Genomic DNA, 24,208 nt, shown 5'->3' on the forward strand with positions numbered 1-24,208 from the left:
TTGCTAAATAAAATTGTGACCCTCCACTGTGGAACTGATGCCGCCAGGGGGCAGTAATGTTACTCAAATAACGGAAAATGCGTCACAACGACGTTGTTCGTGTGCAGCAGTGACTGCGTCAACTTTTGACGAGTGATTTGAAGACTCCATTAGACTTCACTTCAGTTCGTGTCGCTGTCAGTTTACACTGCGTTATATTTCGGTTTTCACTAGGGGGCAGTATACTGTAAATAATAAATCCAGTCCTCCTTAGTCTCATTTTTAGTTCAGACCACGTCACAACACATACATAAATAGAGGCAACCTTTAGTCACTTGGGCAACACAAATGTTTGTGGAAAACCATACTAAGTGGTTAGTGCTATTGCCTAACAAGAAGAAGATGACCCGTTTGATTCCCGTTGTTCATTGATTGCCATTAACATTAACTCCCGAGTTATCAAAGCAACTTAAATTAATTAATTTTAATTACTAAATAATTCTGTTTGGAAACTTGAATTATTCTGAATAAACCATATTCATCTCCACTGTCTTTGTCATGGCAGTTACAGGTCAAGATGACCCAAGGATGGGACATCAACTTTGGCTGCTGGTCATTAAGAGCAGAGCTGTCCTGGAGTGAGATGACCCAGTGTGCACATTCCTCCGTATCTCCCCCCGGGCCGTAATTGAACCCCCCCCCCCTCCCCACACACACACACACACAGAGAGAGAGAGAGAAATATATGCTCTGGCGTTCTTTATAGTTGCAGTGATAGAGAGAGCCAGACATGAAGGAGCGGGATGGGAACGATGAACATTAGATGAGTGGGTGCGAGTTGGGGGAGTCTGGAGGGGGAGTGAGATTCACTCCAAGCGTGGGAAATCTCCTGGTGTGGGTCCCTGGTGGAAAAGGAAAACTGTGCAGTTCAGTTCGTCAGGGTTCACATACTCTGTCTCCTCAGGACCGCAGTCAGGACAGAAAAGTCAGAACCTGGATTAAGTCATAAATAGAGAGGTCACAAAAATCTGCAGGAGAAAGTAAAATATGACTTGTTTTTGAATAAAGTACAGATGGAAATGATACAATGTTTTTTTTATTTATTAGATATTTGGTACTGGTGATAATTCAAAGTTGACATAGCCCAGAGCGGGGGTCTTCAGTGTGTGAATCTTAGGTAAAAACTAGTGACAACAATGTACCTTTTATTATCACTAACCTAGTTACTTTTCTAAACAAAAAAAAAGCAATAATAAAATAAAGAACCTGCAAAAAAATACAAGTTATAAGTATGTGAAAAAGGAAGAAAAACTGATTTGTGCGCCATGATGCTTCTGGCTAAAAATCATAGCCCCCTGCAGGGCAGGAAAGGGAGCTGCATGCTGACTGTTTAGTGTCCAGAAATATACAGAAATGTTAATCTATATTTTGATAAAATCTAGGAATTATTTCAAATATATAGTTATTACTGGGATTACAATAGATAACATTGTTTTTTTAACTAGTGTAACTTATTTCCAATATTGGTTTACAGATGGAAGATTTTTGTTTTGTTTTTTTTCAAAATGTTTTATACTTTGTGAAACAAATTAAACAAAGCAGTTTTCATACAGTCATCGCTTCTTGTGGGAATAACCTCTTGAGTTCAGCCATGTGGGCCAAAATGTTAATTAAATAAAGGATTCATCATCTGCTGGTTCCAGTAAATGCAACATTGCATAACGCGTAAGAGGTCAACATTCTGGAAAAATCATCACAACATCAACTACATTGTCTAGGATGAGTAACTCCGAGAGGAATGCTGGGAAGCAACTGAGGAGCAGATCCAAACCCAGCGTGTGGCTTTCTTTGAAGCTAAAGACAGGAAAATGTTTTGGACCGACTTCTGTTATTATGGTATAGGCTTTGTTTGGTTGGAGATCCATGAACAACAATCATTTATGTCCCTGGACACTAGTAAATGGACAGAGGCTGGCGCTGCCAAAAACACCTGCAAACACTCTGAGCTCTTACTCAGACATCATCTTTGTACTGTGTGTTATGACAGCAAATGTAAAAGAGAAAAATGTTGAACAAAATGAGCAAATACAAACATACAGGAAGTGTTAATATTTAGGTTGGAGATACAACCTAAACTGGTTCCAACTTTAGGGTTTCTGCAGCACCTTGGCTAACTGGACTTCTTTATATTGACAGTCGGTGTGTGTGGCTATGTAGTACACTCAACTTTATCTCCAGTGATTGGTGTTTGTATTAGCTGTGTTGGCAGCAATGTGGACAGACTGTGGTTCTCCCCAGTGGGTCTTGTTATGTAAGGTAATATTTATGTGCTGATAAAGAACACGGCCGTAGAACATGTGGATGTGATGAAAGAAAAACACAAACCTCATGTCCGTCGCACAGACTTGTAATAAACACCAGGCCTCAAGCCAAACATTAGTGGTTAACCACCGACACAAAGTTCTCCTTGGTTCTCCACTCCTCTCTGTGTGATCAGTTCGATTTCAAACATTCAAAGTTGGTGAAGAAGCTAGGGAGAGTTTTGTAGCGTACATTCACTGTGGCGACATCTGTAGGTCATTGGCAGTGCGATAATGCAATGCTTGAATTTTGCCAAATGGTGTGTGCCCTGAAAATAGTTTTGGAGAAAAATGGCTATATGTGAAAGCCACTAGATGGCAGCATTGCAGCTCAGTTTATTAATCTATTTTGATAATCAGGGAATTGTATGCAGAATGCTGGTGCCAGCAACTCATACAGTGGTTCAATTAAATAAATAAATAAATATTACGAGGCCCGCAATAAGGGGATGGGGCGGGGTGAAAAACTTCTGTCCCCTAGGGGGCAGAAAATAATTGAGAAATACTGCTTTAAACGACGGCCGTTTTTAAGCAGTTGGCACCACTAGGCCCTACTATTTTGGTATTGGTTGATATAGAAATCAGAAATTAAGTGTTTGGACAATATCGGCATTTTGGATATCAGCGAAAAGTTAATATGTTAAATGTGTAAAAATATGTTTTGTGATAGACCTTGAAAATAAAATATAAAATATGTTAACTAATTAACATCGACATCGTTGTTTAATTTCCCATCTTCAGGTCCATTAGCCGCTCAAACAGTGGTGCACTCTGTATCTCAGAAAACTGTGAGACCTCGATGCATTAACCTCCAGTGGTTGTGAACATGACAAACACACTGTACGTGAGCTCCACGGGCAACCGTCTCTGATGAAACCCTTGTCAAACTGCTCAGTGATCTTAAACCAACAGCAGCCGACACGTCACTGCTGCTAACCACTGTTTTTTCTGCATCCTGACTTTTTTCACCATCATATTTGCTCTGGCATGTTTTTTTATCACCACTTTTCAGGATTTTTAATGTGATCCCTGTCCCCATCACACAAATCCAAACACATTTAAACTGCAGGAACCTTAAGTGGGCTTATAATAATCACAGTCATTCCAAACTGGATTTTTATCTGATCTTATATAGATCCACACAGTTCTCATGCCTCGCTCCTCCGTGATTGTGTATCTAAAGTGCACTCAGTTTACACTGATGCTGTAAATGACATTTTGGATTGCGGTTACATAACAGCAGCAGCGCCATAGATTCAACTCAAACATTCAGCCCTGTCTCTTAGAATGGAAAATCAATTTATGTTGATGATTTATTTGCCCAACGCAGGAATGATCCTAGGTTGTTGAACCCTGGACCATCGCTCCTCCTCAGATGTTCAGATCAGATTTCTGTCTTTGTGGATGTTCACTGGCTCCTACAAGCACCAAAGCTCAAGGCATTTACAAATAAGCGAAGCTACAACAACAATCTAAGCAGCTGTGGGAAAAGCAATTTAATTTCCTCTCCGAGGCCTGACAACTGGCTGCTGAGAAACTCCACACCTTCAACAACCTCTGCTGAGCTCCAGCAGAGGTAGTCAAGACTGATGGCTCGTTGGTAGCCAAACTGAAAATTACTCTCCATTTCAGGCTCAATTTGATGCCAATGAAGTGAAAAGTCTGCGGCTGATTGTGGTTTTAAAAATAAACGTATGTGTGGGTCATGAACATTTGATACGGGCAGCCGTGACCTTCTACTCTTCGGTCCACTAGAAACACTGGTGAATCACGACAAATTCATTGTGATTAATCGCAATAAATATATTCACATTCAATCTCAAACAATCACGATTAATCTATAGCCACCCTACGATGAATTTGATTAAAAGTCAGAATTTCTGACAGCCTACTTTACTACGTCACACTGAGCCAGTGGTTCCCAACTGTCGTAGTCAGAGGCACTGATTAAACACAACTAATTAATCATGACAAATAAACTCACAATCACTCTTGAATAATTAATTGATTAATCTATAACTACCATGCAATTAATCAGAATAGAAATCTGAATTTTGGACAAACATTACAACCTCATTCTTTACTAGTTTCCTCTTTCCTTCTGATTCTGTGTAAGTGTTTGACTTGCTGCAGGTGTGAACATCTGATCACTGAGGCATGTGACCCAACAGGTGGAGCCTGTGAGCTAATTGCTTCTCAGGTATAAGAGGCTGGATTCACACACCAGCTCTGATTGGAAGATGTCTGCAGGATTCCCTACCCTCACTGCCAAAACAAAAAAAACAAACAAACAAAAAAAAAACTTTTGTCTTTAAAACTAACTCTGAAGTCTTGATGTTTTGGGAGATATATTTTTAAAGAGTAAATCGTTGAAAGTCTCTGTTCTGTTTCCTGGTGTGTGCAGCTTTACTCTCAGCCCAGTTGAAAACCATTTCTTTGATCCTGTTGTTCCACCGTGCCTTGACATATGAACCTACAACAACAAAGTTCACCTCAGAACCTGGAGGATCTGTGGAGCAACCTCCGAACTTTTGACTTTGAATTCTTTGCTTCTCACGACACTCAAACCAAACACGGAGTTTCTGTTTCTTCAGTTCAATGTCCTCGATGAATTCTCTCTCCTTCATCAAGGAGGCAATTCAAATTTTATTGAACTATCAAGCAGTTTTACAAATCTCATTTTTCTTTTCATTCATGGCTGTATAAAAGGAAGGGCCGGGGCCACCGACAACAAACCACCAGAAAAATGAATGAACCCGCTATAGCTTATGGTACACAACAGCCCCGGGTGGTTTGATGGAAGTTTGTGGTATTTTCTTCGTTTCTGAAGGACCAGAGGTCAGACGTCAGCCACTCTCTGGATTTATGTTTCTTAGAATGGCTGTGAGGAAGGCAACAATCATGAACCTGATTCACAATTCACAAGAACACATTTCTGCTGTGCTGCTGAGCTGCTTACATCATAGTTGAACACACACACACACACTCACAGTTTATCTCAGTTGTTGAACTTGTTACTGTCGGGAAGTGAGGAAGTGATCAGCTGCCTGCTCTTTAATCAGAGCTGCTGGTTGATATAACTAAAGCCTCAGTCCATCCCATGAACCACACACTTTGTTTTTTCTTTAAAAAAAAAGTGTAAAGACAAAGATACAGTTCTTTTCCTGTTTGGCTGCATTCATTCTCCTTAGATGTAATAATATCCATCAGATAAGTGACCGTTGAAAAGTGTTTATTAACATGTTGTGATTATTTAACTGTTTTTATTTGACATTTACAAACGACTCTGAATGCACACTTGTTTTAATCTGCTCCAGGACAAGATCGTGATGTGGGCTTGTTCATTTTAGGTTTTTTTTGTTTGTTTGTTTTTTGTGGGTTGTTTGTTGTTTCTCAGTAATTCAGTGTTTCAACCCACAGCTTTGTAGAATGACAAAAAAAAAAACAGAAATCAATGAAATAAGTATTTGTTTAACAGTATCGAACTCTTTTAACCTTTGTTCATGGTTTTTAATGCTACGTTTTCCATTTGAGAATTATGTGAAAATGGCGAAATCCAAAGTTTAACTGATCGATCCTCTTTTAGCAGCAATAAATTCAACCAAATCTTTCCTGTAGTTGCGATTAATTAACCACAATTAACTGCAATAAATGCACCAAGTGCTTCCCAAATGTCTGTGTTCATCAGTCTGACATTTTAATGTTTTTTTCTATTAAAAGGATGGTTTATTATAACATTTGAAATAAAAAAAATATAATATTAGAACACTGTGAACTAAATGTTTAAAACCAAATATCTACTTAGTGGGAGTCATCAAGTAAATCATCCTACAACCAGAAGGTTGTGGGTTTGATTCCAAGCATGTGCTGATGAATGTAATGGTAAAATCTGTGTGAAAGTATTAACATTTTCACGTGAATAATCTGAGATGGCGACGAAGAAGAAAGTAAAATCAGAAATGACCTCATCATGAGAGGGGTGTGATCAGTGGGTGGCATATACTCAGAGTATATTATATATATGTATATATGTATATTTTATATACAGTATATGGCTTATTTGTCAGGACGACGACTCGTTCATACTGCATTTACCTTTATTGTGTCATTATGTGTGAAAAGCTGAGTTTTATGCACAGCTCCCTCAGCTCTCAGAGGATCATTACAGCTGTAAACACAGTGTTGGGCTTCTGTCAGTGCTGCAGACAAAGCACTGGATGCCCACTGGTGCCAGTTTGTTTGAACAGTGGTGCAGTCACTGCCTCCAGCCTGTGTACACATCCACTCAAAGGACTAACCCTTCCTGAACTTCGCCTTCCAGGATATCCTACGATGAAGGCAAAAACTTCTCCGGAGCTGTTTGTTATCCTTGTGAAAAGAAAAAGAAAATAATAATACAAAAAAAAACAACAAAACACTGTATTGTTTAAAATCTCCAGGTGACGTGATTTTAAATCAAATAATCACAATTCTCATTGCAACAATGGCCAAAATGGTTTGTAAACGTTACAAAGTTCTATTCTCATTTGAAATCCCTTGGTGGTCCATGAAGACAACGTCTGAGTTAATTTGAGTTATAATTATTTTAATTGCTCCGTCAGAGTTCAAAATTATACAGGTGACATCAATGTTGCTCCGGTGTAGCCTGTGTCACGTATTACTATCTGATCACCATGGAAACAGGGAGAAAATTGGCACAGCCGACATCGATCTCTGTCATCAGCACGGCTGTATTATGAATTATGCAGTCCGGATCTGTCACCTAAAGAAAATCAAGCAGTGTCATGGAGAAGGGAATTGAACCACAGACTGTTGAGCTCAGGGTAGTACAACCTTTTGAATTATTATGTGATCAGAAGTTTGCCAGTTCGAAACCCAGCCCAGTTTATTGTGTATATCATAGGCATGAAGACAAATCTTATTTTTAATGTACAATGAAACAATTGTTTACTAGTTTAAAATCTCAAAACTTAGAATTGATCTTGTTAGTAAAAAATATAAAAGATCTCTTTGTGTCTGTACATGATAAATAAATGTAGGTGATTTAAAAAAAAAAAAAATTAAAAAATGCAGAGACTCCAGTGGAGAAGAACTCAGACTAAAATGTCAATCTGTGTTGCGTCCCTAATGTTTTCTGGTGGCCCTTCATCCTCCAGACTGACTGATCCTGGAACAGCCGTGCACATCCTCATCATCTCCAGCTCCTCTCCAGTCAGACTCCACATTCCAGTCTGATTGGCTTAGCCACTGGCCCAGAGCCCATAGGGCGTCTCTATGAAACTCTTTATGTGCTGAAAGCCAGAGTCACGAAGCCAAAAAGGTCTCTGAGACTCCCCACGTGCTGACAGGAAGACTGAGTCAAACAGAACTGCTGCGACTGAAACCTCCGGAAAATGTGTAAAGGATTAGCTGCTTTGCCCCAGACCTGCCTGGAGAGGTGAGACATGCAACATCACGGTGGCTTTAACCACTTTTCTTCTTCTTTTTAACTTTTTGTCTAATTGTATTAGTAGGTAGTCATTTAGAGATAAACTTTTGAAATGATCTGCTCAAAATAAAAATACATGTTTTTTCCATTTTAACACTTTCCCAGGTGCCTAGGACAAAAATGTGTTACTTCTTTTTTAAAATATATATAACCTTTGTGTTGAATGATAATCTCTGGTGTTAGATGTAAACAAAAAAGTAAACTCATTTTAAAAAATAAAAAAACTTTTCAGAAAAATACATTTTCTTTAAAACACAATTTTTGAAATATGTTTACAGCAGAAGATGTTAAAACAGCTGATGTATCACCTCATTCATAAAAATAATAATTTCCTAATAATTTTGATGACAAATATATTTTAGATAGAAAAACGTATTGTGTTTAAAGTGTGTTAATTTTACTTTGTGCAGAATCATCCTTATGTGAAAGGAAAAAGTAGAATTTTAAATTCATCTGCTCTGAATTACAAAGTCATAAGTTATAAATGAAATGTAGCTCAGTCACGTCAGGATGGACCGATCAGCCGTGATAATCTGTCACATCTAGGATTAAATCATAGCCACTGTCTTTTCTGTGTCTTTATCTTCTATTCACCTCTTCCTCTCCTTTCCTCTCCTCTTCTCTCCTTACCGTCATCCAGGGCAAAGGAGATCAAGTCAAAATTGGGAGTTTTGCTGCAAAAGCCAGAAAATGCCATTGACCTCATCATCCCATACCAGGAAAAGACTGAGAAGAAGCCGGAGAAGCTGCAGAAGTGAGTGCTAATCTTCGCTCCCTTCTTGTGCCCCCCAGAGACGTGGTGCCTGTTAGAAAGGCATCGGTGTTGTGTTTGCCTGAGCGTTAACGAGATAATTGATGGTAAATTGGCCGAGCAGATCCCTGAGCAGGCGCAACATGTGTGGGATCAGAAGACATTAGACCTCTCCAGATGACGTCCAGGGCTCTGGTCAGACCACGAGACGGGTCTTCTGTGTGGACATTAGCACCGGTTAATGGAGTCAGAGGTCAAGGATGGTTTCAGTCCTGAATCCCTTTAAGGACTTTCTTGTTTTGTCTGCATTATGTTTGGAAATGGCTCGACATCGATCAATTCAAAATGCAGTTCAACAAAACTGAAACCTTCGTAAAAGTTAAATTACCTTTCGACTCTTTGTAACCAACGCACAACCTTCAGCGGTCGACGGCAATCCTCACACTGTTTGTAAAGTTGGTTCTGTGTTGTACAACGACAAATCTATATACTCTATAGGTTAAAAATTGAAAGAGCATTTTAAAGGAACCTGTTTCTTGGGGAGGCAAAAAAAAATCAAAAAGTGGATTGTGACCTCATAAAGAAGACAAATCCCAGAAGAAGAAATCGCATCAAAACACTGCACATAGAAGTGTTTAGAAATAAATAGAACACAAATAGATGAATAGCTCAGTTCATTTAATTAATAAATGTATTTTTGTCAAATTGTCTTAGAACCTTTTGACTAATGCTGAAGAGCGTGTATCGCTCTGTATATTTTATTTAATCAAATATATAAAAAAAAAAATCCCATTAACTGGCTGGTCACTTCTCTACCCTACAGTACAATATAAAATGCTAGAAAATGTATTTACATATATGTATATGTAAATATGCAACAATATTTTAATATTGTTTTCTGGCCCGTATCAGTCAGGGGCCCTTCAAGTCCCACAAACTCTTGAAAACCTTTTGTCGTAGCTTTAACTTCATAAATTGTTCTTAGATTCAGCCCTGCCAGTGAATCTCCCGGGGGGGAAACACTGCACCAGGAGCAAACATTTCTCCCTGGATGTTTTCCAGGTGCGAATCAGTGAAACCTCCAGATGAAAAGTCCATATCTGATTATAAAGGACTTAAGTCTGACGTGAAATATTTGCAGTATTTACAGCCGGTGGTTCAGACGCAGCCGTGGACTCAAAGTCTTCACCGACTGCAAGGGATCGGCTAAATGCTGCTCTAATAAAGGTTGAAGGTTTATGTAATAATAATTTATGCCTCCGCTCAGAAATGTTTCAATGATGGATGGATCGTGCATGCCTCGCAAACTTTCCGTTGACCCCAAAGCCCTCAGTACTACCACTACTACAGTACTACTACTGGTATTAATGATGTGCATTGTTTTTAAACTTGTTTTTTTTATTATTGCACAGGCCTTCTCCTGACGAGGCTGCTCAGTGGCGCGATGGTCTGGATCGGGTCCTGAACAACAGCTGTAGGTCAACTTCTCTTTGTCTTTCTGTCACTCAGTTGGGCCGGGGACCAATAATAACCAATAATAATAATACTGTTTTTAGGCCATTACATTTATTTACTTTCTTACAGATTCAGACCAGATTAATTCAACTGTATCTGTGGTTGATACAGTTTTAGCTAACTTTTAGCGACCTTCCTTTTAGCTATAACCTTTGATAACTCCCCCGCCTAACTGTAGATTATGCAGAGTGTAGCATAGATTTTGACGAGCTAACTAGCTGATCTCCAAATTAACGGTGTGAATTATCTTGACAACCTCTTAGTCGATTATTTTTTATTCAAACCACAAAATGAAAACTTCAATCTGACCTTAATTAATCTTTGAATAACAAATATATACTTCTGTAAATCCAGTAGTTGATCTCAGCTTATGAACTGGTCCTACCCCCCCCCCCCCCCCCCCCCCCCCCCCCCCCCCCCCTCCCTCTACTCACAACCGTCCTCCAGATCCCTTTCCAACTTCATCTAGTACCTGTTGGTAAACACTTTCGGGAATTACCTGAAATAAAAGGAGGAAGGGAGAAAAGGGCAGCTTTTTATCAACATGATTCATCAACATTATCAACTTTCATCAACATTATTCTTTGTTTTCCTCTGTGATTTACCCAGCAGGAACCTCAGAATGTTAGTAAAAAAAAACCTTTTGTTTTGAAAAGGTCATGTATTCTTGTTGTGTACACCGGCTTTAATGTTAAAAAACACACGTTTTAAGTATTTGTACGTGCCTTTCAGGTCTACAAAAATGACGCAAATACCAAATATTCCCCTGATCACTGATAAACAGCTGCATTGATTGGTAATATGTATAAATCAGAGGCAAAAAAAACAACTTTGGACTTTGGGAATACCAACATTTTGCAGTGGATTAACAGTAAATGACCTTGATGTCAGTGTGTGAAAGGGGACATTGGTTTTTAGTGTCGCAGATCTTTAAGTTCTCCTTCCTCGGTCTAATCCTACAGGGGCAGTTAAACATCCTGTCTGTGTCATTCAGAGCGTGAGCATGAGAGCGGGCTGTGTACGTGTCCAGAGTCTGGGCCGTGCAGAGAAACACAACACTGTCTATTGTGACTCTAAAAAAAAACAATTTTTCAGTTTAACACTGTTTAAAGTGGCAACATATTTAGTAAACACAGGAAGGGCTGCGGCTGCCCACACTTATTATGTTAACTGAAAATAAGGTTGATGTCATGCCTATTTATTTTTAGAATTCCTTGACACACAATGGAACAGTGCTGAGATATGAGGTTGCTGGTTTGATCACAGTGTTCACAGTTGTGTTTTAAGATTTTTCCTGCTTTTACTTTGGTTTCACTGGCTGCAGCAAAACCATGTAGAAAAAGTAGTTTTTTCTGTACTGTATTCATCACCGACGGCAGTTGTTTCCACTATGGGGGCTGCACCCCCATTAGGGTACATCAGAGAACATGATTTTCATTTTCAATATTTTTTCTTTTGTGCCACAGTAGGGAAATGAAACTGATTCATAAATGCATTGACTAGCAGTTCCCTAGGAGTGTTTATTAAGGTTAATTGTTTTTATCTAACATTATTATTTGATGTTCACGTTGAAATCAAGTCACCCGTTGAATTAGACGGCCATCACAGGTTCATTATTTAGCGCCGTCCAACGCTATGCTTGCTGTTATGTAACGTGTCTCTTCTGAGATCTGGTGTCCGTCAAAAAGACTATTTACTTAGTCTCAATAACCCAGCAGAGTTTGGTTTCCATAACAGCAAAGCCCTTTGTTTACCTCAGAATTATTTTTATTGTCCCTCTGATAAGTCAAAGTGCTTTCATCTTTGAATCTTTGGACAGAGTCCACGGGAAACTTTAGAGGCTCCTTTGATTTAATGTTCACTCTGACGTGATATATGAACTTTTCTCAGGTGGTCAAACATGCAGCACACACACACCCACACACACACACACACTGAGAACCTGCAGTGGTTCCTGTGTTTACCTCACAGCCAACAGAGCTGATGATTAACCCTAATGGCCGACGGTATGTAGCGCTGCATGTAAACTCAGCTGCTAATAAGTGAACAATAAGTTGAGTACAGATGTTAGCGGCGGAGGCAGCTGTGGTCTTGGGGGAGGGGGCTCTGTGGGTGGCAGCAGGACCTTTCTAGTCTGTTATGGTAACATCTAAATTTACTGTATAATGGAGGGGGGTGAAGTGAAGTCCCACCATATAGGATTATTTACAGCATCTACATGAGATTTTAATGTCACATTCATCTAAAATGCTTTTTTTTTCTTTGAGAATCCCAGTAATTTATCAACTCCAAAAAAAAAAAATTAAGGCAACTGTTATTTTCAGTTTCACCCTTTAGGGGCAAACATTCACTACGAAACATCTAAAAGGGTTTGGTGTTCATTTGTACAAATAAATCCAAAAAAAAAGTACACTTTCTAGATCACTTCATCAAACATTTATTTACAGTATCAGCCATTACAGTTTTCAGAAGGTAAAACTTCAGTGATTTACAGAAACATCTAATGGTCCTACAGTCCACATAGATCTCCCTTCGCTCTCCTTCTTTTGTATCTGTTGTAATCTGTAAACAAACAAAAACAAATCTGAGTTTCCACAACACAAAAGAACAAAATCCAAAATTCCAACTAAATGATGCTGAACGACACAACAAAGCCAGTCACAAAAACTCAGAACATACTTTCTGCACAACACAATCAGATTGTCATCAGCGCCTGTGCCCGTCCTCCCCCTGGGCCGAGGGTTCGTGAGGGTAAAAGTAAAAGAACAAAAAAACCTGCATCTTGATTGCGGCTCGGTGCTATTTTGAACCACACCAGCCATTTAGATGGCAGATAAAAGCCTGGGGCTGCAGCCCCGACGCTTATCATCCACACCACATGTTCATCCAGACAATGAGACCTTTCACTGACATTGTGAGAAACAATTATGTTTTCGATACAGAAATGAGTGCTCACTTAAAACCAAGGCTAACATTCAGTTTTATACTCTCTGCGACCACTGTCCGTTCACATGAGTCCTGTTATTTTGCTTTTTGTTAAATAAACTGGCACCCCCTTCCCCTCCAATGTCCTGAACACGTCCAAACCTGTCACTTCTGAAAATCACATGTGCTGTAATTTAGGCTTCAAATTTTTTCGTTAAACAAAACTTTTCAAAGCCTGTGAGATGTTTGACGTTTTATTGCAAACACCAGTTGTCAGTTAGCATCATTCCCATAAATCCTGCATCATCTGTCTGAATTCCCATTGACAAATAAATGTAGCAGTTGGTGAAATGAAGATGATTAAGAACGGATGAGACAGATGGTAAATATGGCCTCATCGATCCACGCTGCCATATTTTAACCATAGCCGAAAGTGTCGTGTCTGTGAAAAATTCCCATTTTTATCTCCTGTAATTCCATGTGCCTTTTCCTCTGTGCAGACGGCGTGGCTGCCTTCCGCAGCTTCCTGCAGTCTGAGTTCAGTGATGAGAACATTGAGTTCTGGACGGCCTGCGAGGACTTTAAAAAGACCAAGGACCCCGTGAAGATGTCGACCAAGGCCAAGAAAATCTATGAAGATTACATCCAATCCGAGGGGCCCAGAGAGGTCAGAGGTTCCTGCAGAATTTGATTAGACCAGTAAAAATAGCTCATCAAGCTAATCACGGGGTTAGCATGCTTCACACGGCCTATCTATCTTTCTATTAGAGTAACCGTTTCAATATGAAGTCAAAGTCGGAGACACTGGGTCATCTATCAGGCAGTGGCCGTCTCAATCTTTTGGGTCGTTTTGTGACATTAATATCCTTCATCATAAAATGAAATGAAAACTGGAAACAAGATTTGTCAAAATAAGTGAGCACAAGTATTTAAATTAAATTTTTAACTCAATTAAAGTTTTGGTCCTTCGTAGTGTTTTTACCAGCAAATTTAATTCTGCTGGTTAAACATGAACTAATTCTGACGATTGATGCTTGCAACTCGCTCCAAGTGAGTTGAAGCTGAATTTTAAAGTAAGACCAAAACTAGGGTAGGGGCAACAAGACAAGGCGCATCAGTGCCTTGTGGCATTCTCCCTACACCACGCCGCTGCAGACATGTGTTCAAGGTTAATCATAGTCCAAAATTCAAAACGGATTTGTTTTTTTATTACAATTCTTAAGAACTTAAATAAAGATTATAAAACTATTATTGCTGTTATTATCACCTACCTCAGATCTGGGTGTAAGAGTTTCCTGGCCAATCACACAGAGACGGAGTGGAGTGAGGGAGGACGGGCGTACAGCAGTGTAAACAGATGAGGTTACTGACAGAGAATGTTCTGAGACTCAACATGCCTGTGAACGGTGTAATCACGCACACAGGAACAAGTCATACACACACAAAGCACATTCGCTTAGGTAACGCAATTCTCCGTCCCAGAACGTGACTTTTGAGGAACAACCAATGTCTGTCTTAAGAACATGATACATGGCATTAAAAAACTGACGCAGAGACATTTCCAGGGAATGAAGTAATTCACTTTTTTTCTAAAAAGTGTTGGATGAGAAGATTTAAGCCATGCTCCTGTCCGTACTGTACATGCTAAGATACACCTGCAATCAGTTACCAGAGATCTGGACAAGATCAGCCGTGGCAGAACAAAAAAAAGTTTAGACTTTAGAAAAATCAGATACAGAGCTGATCTACAAATATGGTCAGAGTTGATATGTGGTTCTTACCACACTATAGTAGAGACAGTACATGTAACTTTGTGGTGTACAGGGATCTGTTAATGGCTGAACACAACTTCACTGAACTTTGCTGTCTTTCGCCTCAGTAAAGTGTCACGTAAACAAAAGGAGAGTTTCCTGTCACAGGAAGTAAATATATTAGTGTTTGGAATTCACCGACTGGCTGTTTTTTAGGTTATTGTAAACATTTCTTTTACTCGGAATGGATCCTTTAGAATTGAGGATGAGACGTAGTTTGAGTTTCCACACCATCAGTGTCAAAAATAAACACAGATTAGAGGACACTTTGATGATGATGATGGACTTTTATCCTACTCTTCATTCCCCCTTCTTTCCCCAGTGGTTTGTTGAGTCATCCGTGCACATTTTCCTTAACTACCCATTCATCCTCAAAAGCAGCTTCATTAGAGCCGTTTTACCGGCCTTACCTGCATACCCACTACAAAGAATGTAGACTAAACACCACTGGCCATCAGTGCACAGATGATGAAAGTCAGGCTGATGGCAAGAGGCGTGAGAACAAACACTTCATCAGGGCCACAGTGTCCTGTTGTCAACCACTTTTAACGTCCTAGCTGCAGAGAACGGTCTAAACCAGGGGTGTCAAACTCATTTTAGTTCACGGACCAGTACAATCATAACCTAAAAAATTATAAATTCCATATTATATATAAAAGTCCATATTTCCCCCTTTGTTTGTTATTATTATTATTATTTAATGAAATAATAATAATTTTACAAAAACTGTCCTGAACATGAAGTGTTTGAGTATTTGTTTCTTTTCAAAATTGATCAGTTTTGGTCCGTGGGCTGTATCTTTGACACCCCTGGTGTAAACCCTGTATAGTCTACTCCAGTAGGTTTTTATTTTGTGTTCCACAAAAATCACAGGAGTCTACCGTGATGTAACCATTGCCTCACGTCACTGTCTCTGTCCAATCACAGGTCAACATTGACCACTTCACCAAGGACGTCACTCTGAGGAACCTGGTGGATCTCTCTCCCTCCACCTTTGACCTGGCCCAGAAGAGGATCTACGCCCTGATGGAGAAGGACTCTTTCGCCCGGTTCCTGCGGTCCGACCAGTACCAGGAACTGCTGGTCAACTAAGACCGAGCAGGAACCTGAGAAGGTGGGGTGGAGGGCTGGTGGGGTTTCAAGGAGCAGCATCGAGTAGAATAGAAAAAACCTAAAATTTGAAGATTTTTGAAAATTTCTCAGTTTTCCTTCATTGTAAATGAGAGTTTAACATTGGAGCCTTGAGTAAAAAAAAAACAGAGGCTGCTTTCTGGACTGTACCACCACCTCACCTCATTACACATCTTTCTATAGTTGTGAGGACATTCAGTAACCCTGTCTTCGACCCTGTAACCATGTCCGTATCATCCAAACCCTGCTGTAAACCAATGGTTTTGACATAAACCACTTACAGCTGTAGAAAGATTTACACACAAACACCACCGAGTTTCCCAAAATAAACTCAAAATAATACTCACATTACACCAAATTACATTTTTTTAGACATGACGTCGATTGATTTACTTCCAAGAATACGTCACTGACTTTTAGCTCAGTGTGTTCCTGTTACTGTCAACAAACAAAAGGAAATTTTAAATGGCTGCCATGTTTTCCAACCTCGTGAGTACCAACCTCCACGTATCAAACATTACAGTAAACATTACTAACTCACTCTGCCTCCACTGCTAATATTTTTTTTTTCATTTTTGTTCTTTTTTTTGTGTGTGTTCCATTTGAGTTCATTAGCATTTGGGAAGTTCAAATCAGTCCAAGTGGAGTGTTGACAATTTTGTAGCGTTTGCACGTCCTCAAGCGTTCCCACGTGAACTGTAATTACATTTTTTGAAACGTAGCATCTGTTCAGGCCCAGTTACAGATGGAGCTTCTTTAACGCAGCCTCTCATGTGGCACAAACACTTTCATGCTTCACTATAAATCAGCTGCACTAACTGGGCATTTTAGAACACTTCATCACAGCTCCATCTGGTGCCACTGAGGGGTCATTTTAAAGTCCAAGTTGAGCAAACAGGTAGTTAAACCTTAAATATGAGCAATGACTCAATTATTACTAATGAATCAGCTGTTTTGTTTTGGAGCCCCCCCCCCAAAAAAAAAAAAATTGGGAATAAAGAAGACAAAAATTGTTTGTTATTTTTCCTGCATCAAAAATTGAAGGAGATTTTTTTTTTTATTGTAAAAACACACCAAATATTTGGTCTATTTTAATAAAATAACCTGTGGTGTTAATGCTGAATGACCTGCGATCACGACAGCGCTCTTTTTGTCTATTCACTTTCGGTTTGGTCCTAAGTACGATACAGTGTGAGAGTTCGGTGAAGCTCAAATGTAAGTGGCTAAGATTGGAAAAACATGTCGAATGGAATCTAAGCAAAAACAAACAAATGAGGCGAACAGAGCAGCAGTTTTACCGAGAGCATGTTCTCTTTGTCTTTATTTACTGAGGAGGACTGCCTGATGGTTTGTGAGGAGGAAAAACGTGGAAAACTGAATTGTTGGTTGCTTTTGCTACACTTTACGTTGACAATACTGGTTTGAAGCCCATAGACCGATAATAAGAAATGAACATAGAATAAAAAATGAAGGCTACTCCTAACTTCATGGATTAAATCTCTTCCTCTGAAATTTTTGTCAATTAAACACATTTTTTATATAAATATATATTTCACGATCCTATTTAGTTAAAAAACAATCGACAAAACAAGTCAACAAACAAGACAAAATCCTGGTCCAGAAAATCTGTAGATTAAGATTAAGATGTTAAAATCTTAGCTAAATTTATGATATATATATGATACATTTGAATTATAAGAATGTAATAAAAAATTAACATTCTATTCAATTTTAATTTTTTTTTAAATCTTGTCAAATTCCTTTTTTTTAACTATGCGTCAACATTGCTATGTCCATTTCTTATTTACAGTCTATGTAACAGCCAGAGCACATCATGTATTTTTATGTCACACCAAACAGCTAAATCACAGAATTGTCGACATTTTAAAAGCAGACTACAAAAAAAAGCATGTGCAAAAAAAGATATATACTGATGTGTAACATTTCATTAACACTTCACCACCACAGTTACTATGGTTCACTTCATTATACCACTATAACACGTACACTCACTTAACTAACCTTCTGATTGGTCACAGATGTAGGTGATAGCGTAGCTGCAGCGATGAGAAGGTCTCAGTAAACTCAGTTAGTTTACTGTGAGAGTCGTACGGTGGTTATATTTAATCTTTTGTTGCTTTAAGTCATATATACAATGCAAGCATATATGTAATATTAACCAAGAAAAAAAATATATTTCGATATTCAGCATTCCACAAGTCCTTATTGTGTCCATTGTGACAAATGAAACAGGAAGTTGAACAACAAGTCAAACAGTTTTGTCCTGATCTTTTAAAATTCATATTAAAACCTGTTTTTTCAGGCATCGTTGCAGGTTTGTTGAGACACGGATTAGCCAGTCTGCTGTCGTCACCTGACGTGCCACACACCAATGAGGGCTTTGACAGTGCTGAGTATTCACTTTAAATTGTAGCCATGCATGTATGTTGTGAGTCAACCATATAAAAATATATATATGCATACAATTGCTGAAGATGTATTTATTTTTATGTGTAAATATCTATTAGGTTCAACCAGCTGTTTTGTCTAAATTATTCTCTGAGTGAATGGTTTGAAAGGGTGAATAGCTGGAATAACGAGCTGGTAAAGACGAGTCTTTTTCTCTTTTCTTTTTTTCTTTTTTCTCTGTCATAAAAGACGAAACATCATGTCTTTGTCACTTTGTTTTTCTTCAACGCAAATTCAATAAAAACTTGGTTGGTTGGTCAAGTTTAGGAAATGCTGAAAAATCCTGTCCTTATGGACTGGAAGAAATCCATAACAACAAGTCAGGAGTTGCAGAAGTAACTTAAAACTTAAACTTATCTTTATTTGTCATCGTGACACAGCACAGCACAGCACACCATGCACAATGAAAACCTCTGCATTTAACCCATCACCAAGTGAACAGTGGGCAGCCATGGTCAGTGCATCTCAGTGGCAACCTGGCAGTTGGTGGATTCGAACCTGGGCCTTCCGGACCGAAGTCCGCTTCCTTTACCACTAGGCCACCACTGCCCCTGGCAGTACAAAAGAGTGGTGCAAAACGTGAAATGTGAAGGTAGTATGACATTGTTGATGGAGATGCAGTCAATGTGACTGATGGGTTCAGTTCAGGGGAGTGACAGTCCAGCTCTGAGGCTTTGAGAGAACATAGTTTGGAGAGCAGACAACTGAAGACCATTCAGTGTGAATGGAAGTTAGGAAGGTGATAAGGAGAAGTGGTAAAGGTGACGTTGCTCAGTGACTACCATTTGAGTGTAGAAGAAGAATGTGCAAACATGTGTAAGTCAAAGACAGAGTGCATAACTGAATAGACTTAGAAGGAACAAAGAAAACGTTGGTGAAAATGATGGTTAAAGATGACAGAGATGAAAATTACGAGATTTGTATCATCTGAGACTAGAACTAAAAAAAATGAAAAGTGAAAAATAGTGAACCAACGATGTCACCATTTCATTACTATCCACTGCTCAGTACTATCAACATTGTCATTTTTAAATTTTAATTCAGGGTTTTTACCACAACAATAAACTGAGCAACATTTGAACGTCGAACACTTCGCATCGTGTTGTTATTTTTGAACAGCTTTTTTCTACTCCAGTCTCATGCACATGCAAATGTCATTCAAAGGTTCATATCCAGTCGTCATTAGTGGCATAAAACTGTATTTAATTGCACCCTATCGTCCCGTCTTTGTCAATTATTTACAGGAATGCAAATTCTTTCCGTCCTCTGTCACAACACCACATCAGCGTCATTAGAGATCGTTCTTCTCGTGATCTCCATTCATGCTTTTTGTCCCAGTGATCCGTTCTCTGCTCCGTGACCAGCCCAAAAGAGCAGTTAAAAGTTGCTGGCAGAATGACAAAACGCGATCCTCAAACGACTCCCCAGCAAATCCAGGGTGGTCGCCCAGATAAACTGAAGTCATGACGGCGATGTGTTCGGAGAATTTGAGTTTCTGGAAAACAATCAATTGTTGAATTTGAAAACAGAACAACAGAACTCTCTGCTGCTGATAAAAGAAGACCAGGAGGAGAGTGGGAACAAGAAGGTAAAACCAATCAAAGTGTTTCAACCTATTTCAACTGTTGGGATTCTTTCTCTGGTTAATCTTCATGGACCGCGGTGCGGTAAAGAACACACTGCACACAATGTCAGTCAGGAGTAAAAAAAAAACCTGACTGGAAACAGATGCAGCTGAAGAAGTGACTGCCAACACAAACACTGTCAGAAGGCTGCGCTGCTGAGTCTGTTACTGCTGCACTTTATAGAAATAGATGGAAAAGGCTAGAAACTTTTAGGTTGACATTTTAGACAAGACTTTTGTCGAGTTGAAACGGTAGTTCTTACCCTTAGGTAGTTTTGAATTTGCACTTTAACTTTTTTTATCACAAAAGGTCATTTTTATATCAGTGCTTTGGCTGAAACATGATAAAATTAACCCCTGAAGACCTGAACGTTCTGAAGATTCTGTCAAATGGACAAAAACAATTTATACTATAAGTAACAATAAGTCCATGTTTTCCCCTCTCTTTTCATGCAACGACGTACAGGTAATTTAAATATTTGTTGTTTATAATTATTATTTATTGGTATTTAATGAAAAATAATTGTACAAAAAATATCCTGAACATGAAGTATTTGTGTATTTTTTTTTATTATTATTTTTAAAATTCATCAAGCGGACCGGATTGAACACACTAGCGGGCCAGTTACGGCCTGCAGGGCCATATGTTTGACACCACTGCCTTTATCATTAATTGAAAAGAAGAAAGAAGACGATGATGTTACAAATAAATCTGTTAGAAAGTTGTTATCTAATTTTTCAACACATTTCATAATATTTAAGTTTTTGCCTCATCCATGTTTCATGTTTAAATCACTGTAGTCTCCGTTTCTCTACAGGTTTGCCTGCACTTTATTTACGTGTGGTTAAATCTTTGACATGAAACCACACACTGTGTGAGTCTGACTAAAATAATTTTTATTTATTTTTTATTTTATATTTTATTTTATTTTCAGCCTGTGATGGGAATATCTGTGTTGATTCAAGCATCCTGACAAGTTGGCATTTAGAATCGAACCACAGCAGAAATTAACTCCTCTGGGTCTAACGCTGCGTTGATGGATCACGACCATAAATGGTAGACAAGCACAAGTGCAGCATGATTTGAAGAGGCAGAGAGCTGAGTGCCCACTTAAGTTCTCATTAAAACACCAAATTGTATCTGGCAACTCTGGAGACAGGGATTCCACACAGCCCCGCTGGGTTTTATTCAGTTCTAAAAAAAAGAATGATCAGTATTCTTGTAAAAAGAGATTGGGAATATATAAAGTTTGTCATCCTCCCCTGAGTTCTGCAGCTGGCAGATTTGTGTTGAAGAGAATTTCAGATTCTGAGTCATAAAACGTCTGTTTCCAGTATTTACTCGGAATCATTATCCATCTATTTTAATCCTCACCTGGTATATATTTATATGTAGGCTATAGATATATGTAAATATATATAAATATGGATGTATATACTGTATATATAACCACCATTATTCACTGCAACACAATCCTGTACACATAGTTTATAAATATCTATATATTTAGTTTATATTTATATGTATCTGTTTATATATGTATATATTAGATATATTTATATGTGTATAGCTATATATGTATATACAATATATATATATATATATATATATATGTGTGTGTATATAATATACATATATTTATATGTATATTTACAAGGTCAGAGCCTGCGTGGATTTGCCTGCCTGCGGTCCACATCTGTCTTTTTTAAAAATAACCAAACAACTCACGTCAAGTACAAACCTAAAAACTGAAACATTCCATATTCTTACTTATTCCTCTGTGATTCGTCGGCAGATTTCTGGGAACATCGATCAGAGCTGTCATGCTTTATATCAATCAAGATCCGATGTGAATTTTGTTTTATAACTGTGGGAATGTCTGCTGATTAGAGTATGCTGACATGTTGGCACTAAAACCTGAAATCAAAACCAGAATTTTGCTCCTCAGAGGCCAACGCTGACCTGTTGGATCCAGACCATACAAGGTAGACGGGTGCAAGTGAGGCATCATCTGAGAACCCACTGAGACCCTCGTTAAAAACAACAGTTTGTTTTTGCCAACACTGGTGCAGGGAGTTCTAACAATTCTGAGAAAATTGAACGAAAAAACAATTACCAGTTTTCATGTTTAAAGAAAACATTATAAATAGGTTGTCAAGTGTCTGATGATGCAGCAGCCAGTAAACCCCACAATAAACAAGATAGGCTTTTGTTTTTGTGGTTGTTTGTTTTTGTTTTGTTTTTTTAACAGTCCTTGCCTTATGCTCTATGGCGACACTATGGAGTCACAAATTGTTCACACAACAAACTCAATTTTTCCTGCTTTATATTAATATAGTATATATAGAAATATAGAAATATTATTAAAAATCATAAAATCCTGTTACTACCAAATTTACTCTGTCATGTTAGAAATAAATATATACATTTATTAATTTCATATTTCATATTATGATTTATAAAAATGTCATAGTTTCTGACACTGCATTATTGAATATATTGAATATGGAATAGATTGTAATTTGTCACCTGGTCAAATTAAATAAATAAACTTGCTATATTTTGTCAATCAAGTACTTTTGAAAAAATGCATATAATTTGCTAATGCATGTCAAATATTTGTACGATGTGAAGCAATTTTTGGCAGAGGTGAGGGAGCATTGTCGTCAGTGTCAGTGGTTCACCTCAGTGTCGTTACAGTAGGTACAGTGTCATTTATTTAGGCTTGGTGTCATAGAGTGAGTGCTGCATCTTTAAAAAGCTAGTTAGGAGTCTAATGGTTTAAGTGAAGAATACCGGCTATGGTTTTGAACAGGTTTGTCTCAGTGTACTTTTAGGAGAACAGAGGCTCAAATCTAGTCGCAGAACTTCCCAGGATTCTGATGATCCATCTGCTGGAACTGTCTAAATGAAACTTTAATATGGAATTATGAGGCCGCAGATGTTACATGGACCCGTCCCAAAAAAGTAAGTTCACAATGTCACAGTTTGTCAAAGCTCAAGGCCACAGAGGAGCTTGTGTTCACTGTTAATGATCGAGCACTTTATAAACTGGTTCCATTGTGAAGTGGTTTCCATCTCTGCCTTACACGCAAGAAGGTCTGAGTTTAAGTCACAGTTGAACTGTGTTACTTTACTGAAAATATCTTGTTGTGTGACTTTAGCCTGAGTTTCCCCCTGATGCCCTAAAATACTGCTGCATCTGACAAACTCAGACATCGCCGCCATCGATTTAATTCTGTAAATTATACAAATAAATTCAATATGTCTCCACTTCTGCTGCATACACCACAAATAATGATAATTTCTGCAGGTCAGCTTGTTGAAATTTCACAGCTAGGCTAAAGTTAGCTACAGGAACAACATGGATAATATTTGGCAAAGATTATTTTATTCCCATCATCCCAAAGCAGCTACTGGAGAAACTTTCTGTCCTAGGACACGATGTCTGTGTTCCACACTACGGCAGCTGCTCTGTGTCAAACACACGATGTGAGGATGTCTGATAAGATCATTAGTTTCTCACTCTCCCCCCTCCACAAAGAGAGGGAGAGGGAGAGAAGGGGAGAAAGACAAACATCAGTGTCGTATCTTCCTCGCACCAATGGTTTCATATTCAAAAGTAGAGCTGAACACGTTGCTCTTAAAATGAAAAATGAAAACCTTCCCAAACAATGCTGAGAAAGATCTTTTAATACTTATCAAGTACTGTAACTAAAGACTAATAAATATGAATCAAATGAAATATGAATAGATTTCCTTATGTGTTAAATATATATTTTTAATGGTAATTTATTGTATTTTTAAATGTTCACATTTTTTTCATTGCATCAGTGGGACCTCCACGTGGAAAAACAAGGGCCGAAAAGACCACTCTTAAACACTCTTAATAAAAAAAATGATAACAAATAAATAACTAAAACAACTAAAAAGGTGAATTTAATATTCTTTTCTTTTCTTTGTCTGTATCAGAGGAGAAGAAACTCATCATGGAAGGTTCTTTAAGGACACCTCTCAGGCAGGAAACAGAGAAAAGCTGATTATTATTTTTTTCATTACTGACTCTGCTTCTCCTGTGTGGAGAGGTCTTCACACCTGGGGTGAGAGGGAAGGTAACTGTGCAGCAGCAGTTGTGTTTCCAACCCCCCCCCCCC

General features: G+C 38.5%; 2 protein-coding genes across 2 annotated transcripts in view; both read left to right on the plus strand.

Moving 5' to 3' along the window:
- The window catches only part of LOC103399890 (1-phosphatidylinositol 4,5-bisphosphate phosphodiesterase gamma-1-like), a 784,699-nt gene that overhangs the window by 101,863 nt on the left and 658,628 nt on the right, over nt 1–24,208 (plus strand).
- Nucleotides 7,630–18,446, plus strand: rgs5a (regulator of G protein signaling 5a). The gene is made up of 6 exons (XM_017042070.2): nt 7,630–7,776; nt 8,468–8,581; nt 9,991–10,052; nt 13,519–13,685; nt 15,757–15,943; nt 18,284–18,446. Exons 1-5 carry the CDS (start codon nt 7,733–7,735, stop codon nt 15,919–15,921), a joined length of 552 nt encoding a protein of 183 aa, XP_016897559.1. The 5' UTR covers nt 7,630–7,732; the 3' UTR covers nt 15,922–15,943; nt 18,284–18,446.

This window comes from Cynoglossus semilaevis, chromosome 2, assembly GCF_000523025.1.
Source record: "Cynoglossus semilaevis isolate Cse_v1.0 chromosome 2, Cse_v1.0, whole genome shotgun sequence".
Lineage (NCBI taxonomy): Eukaryota > Metazoa > Chordata > Actinopteri > Pleuronectiformes > Cynoglossidae > Cynoglossus > Cynoglossus semilaevis.

Coding starts and splice junctions, on each gene's coding strand:
- rgs5a (XM_017042070.2), top strand. CDS start 7,733: ATGTGTAAAGGATTAGCTGCTTTGCCCCAGACCTGCCTGGAGAG. Junction 7,777..8,467: donor CCCCAGACCTGCCTGGAGAG/GTGAGACATGCA, acceptor ACCGTCATCCAG/GGCAAAGGAGATCAAGTCAA. Junction 8,582..9,990: donor AAGCCGGAGAAGCTGCAGAA/GTGAGTGCTAAT, acceptor ATTATTGCACAG/GCCTTCTCCTGACGAGGCTG.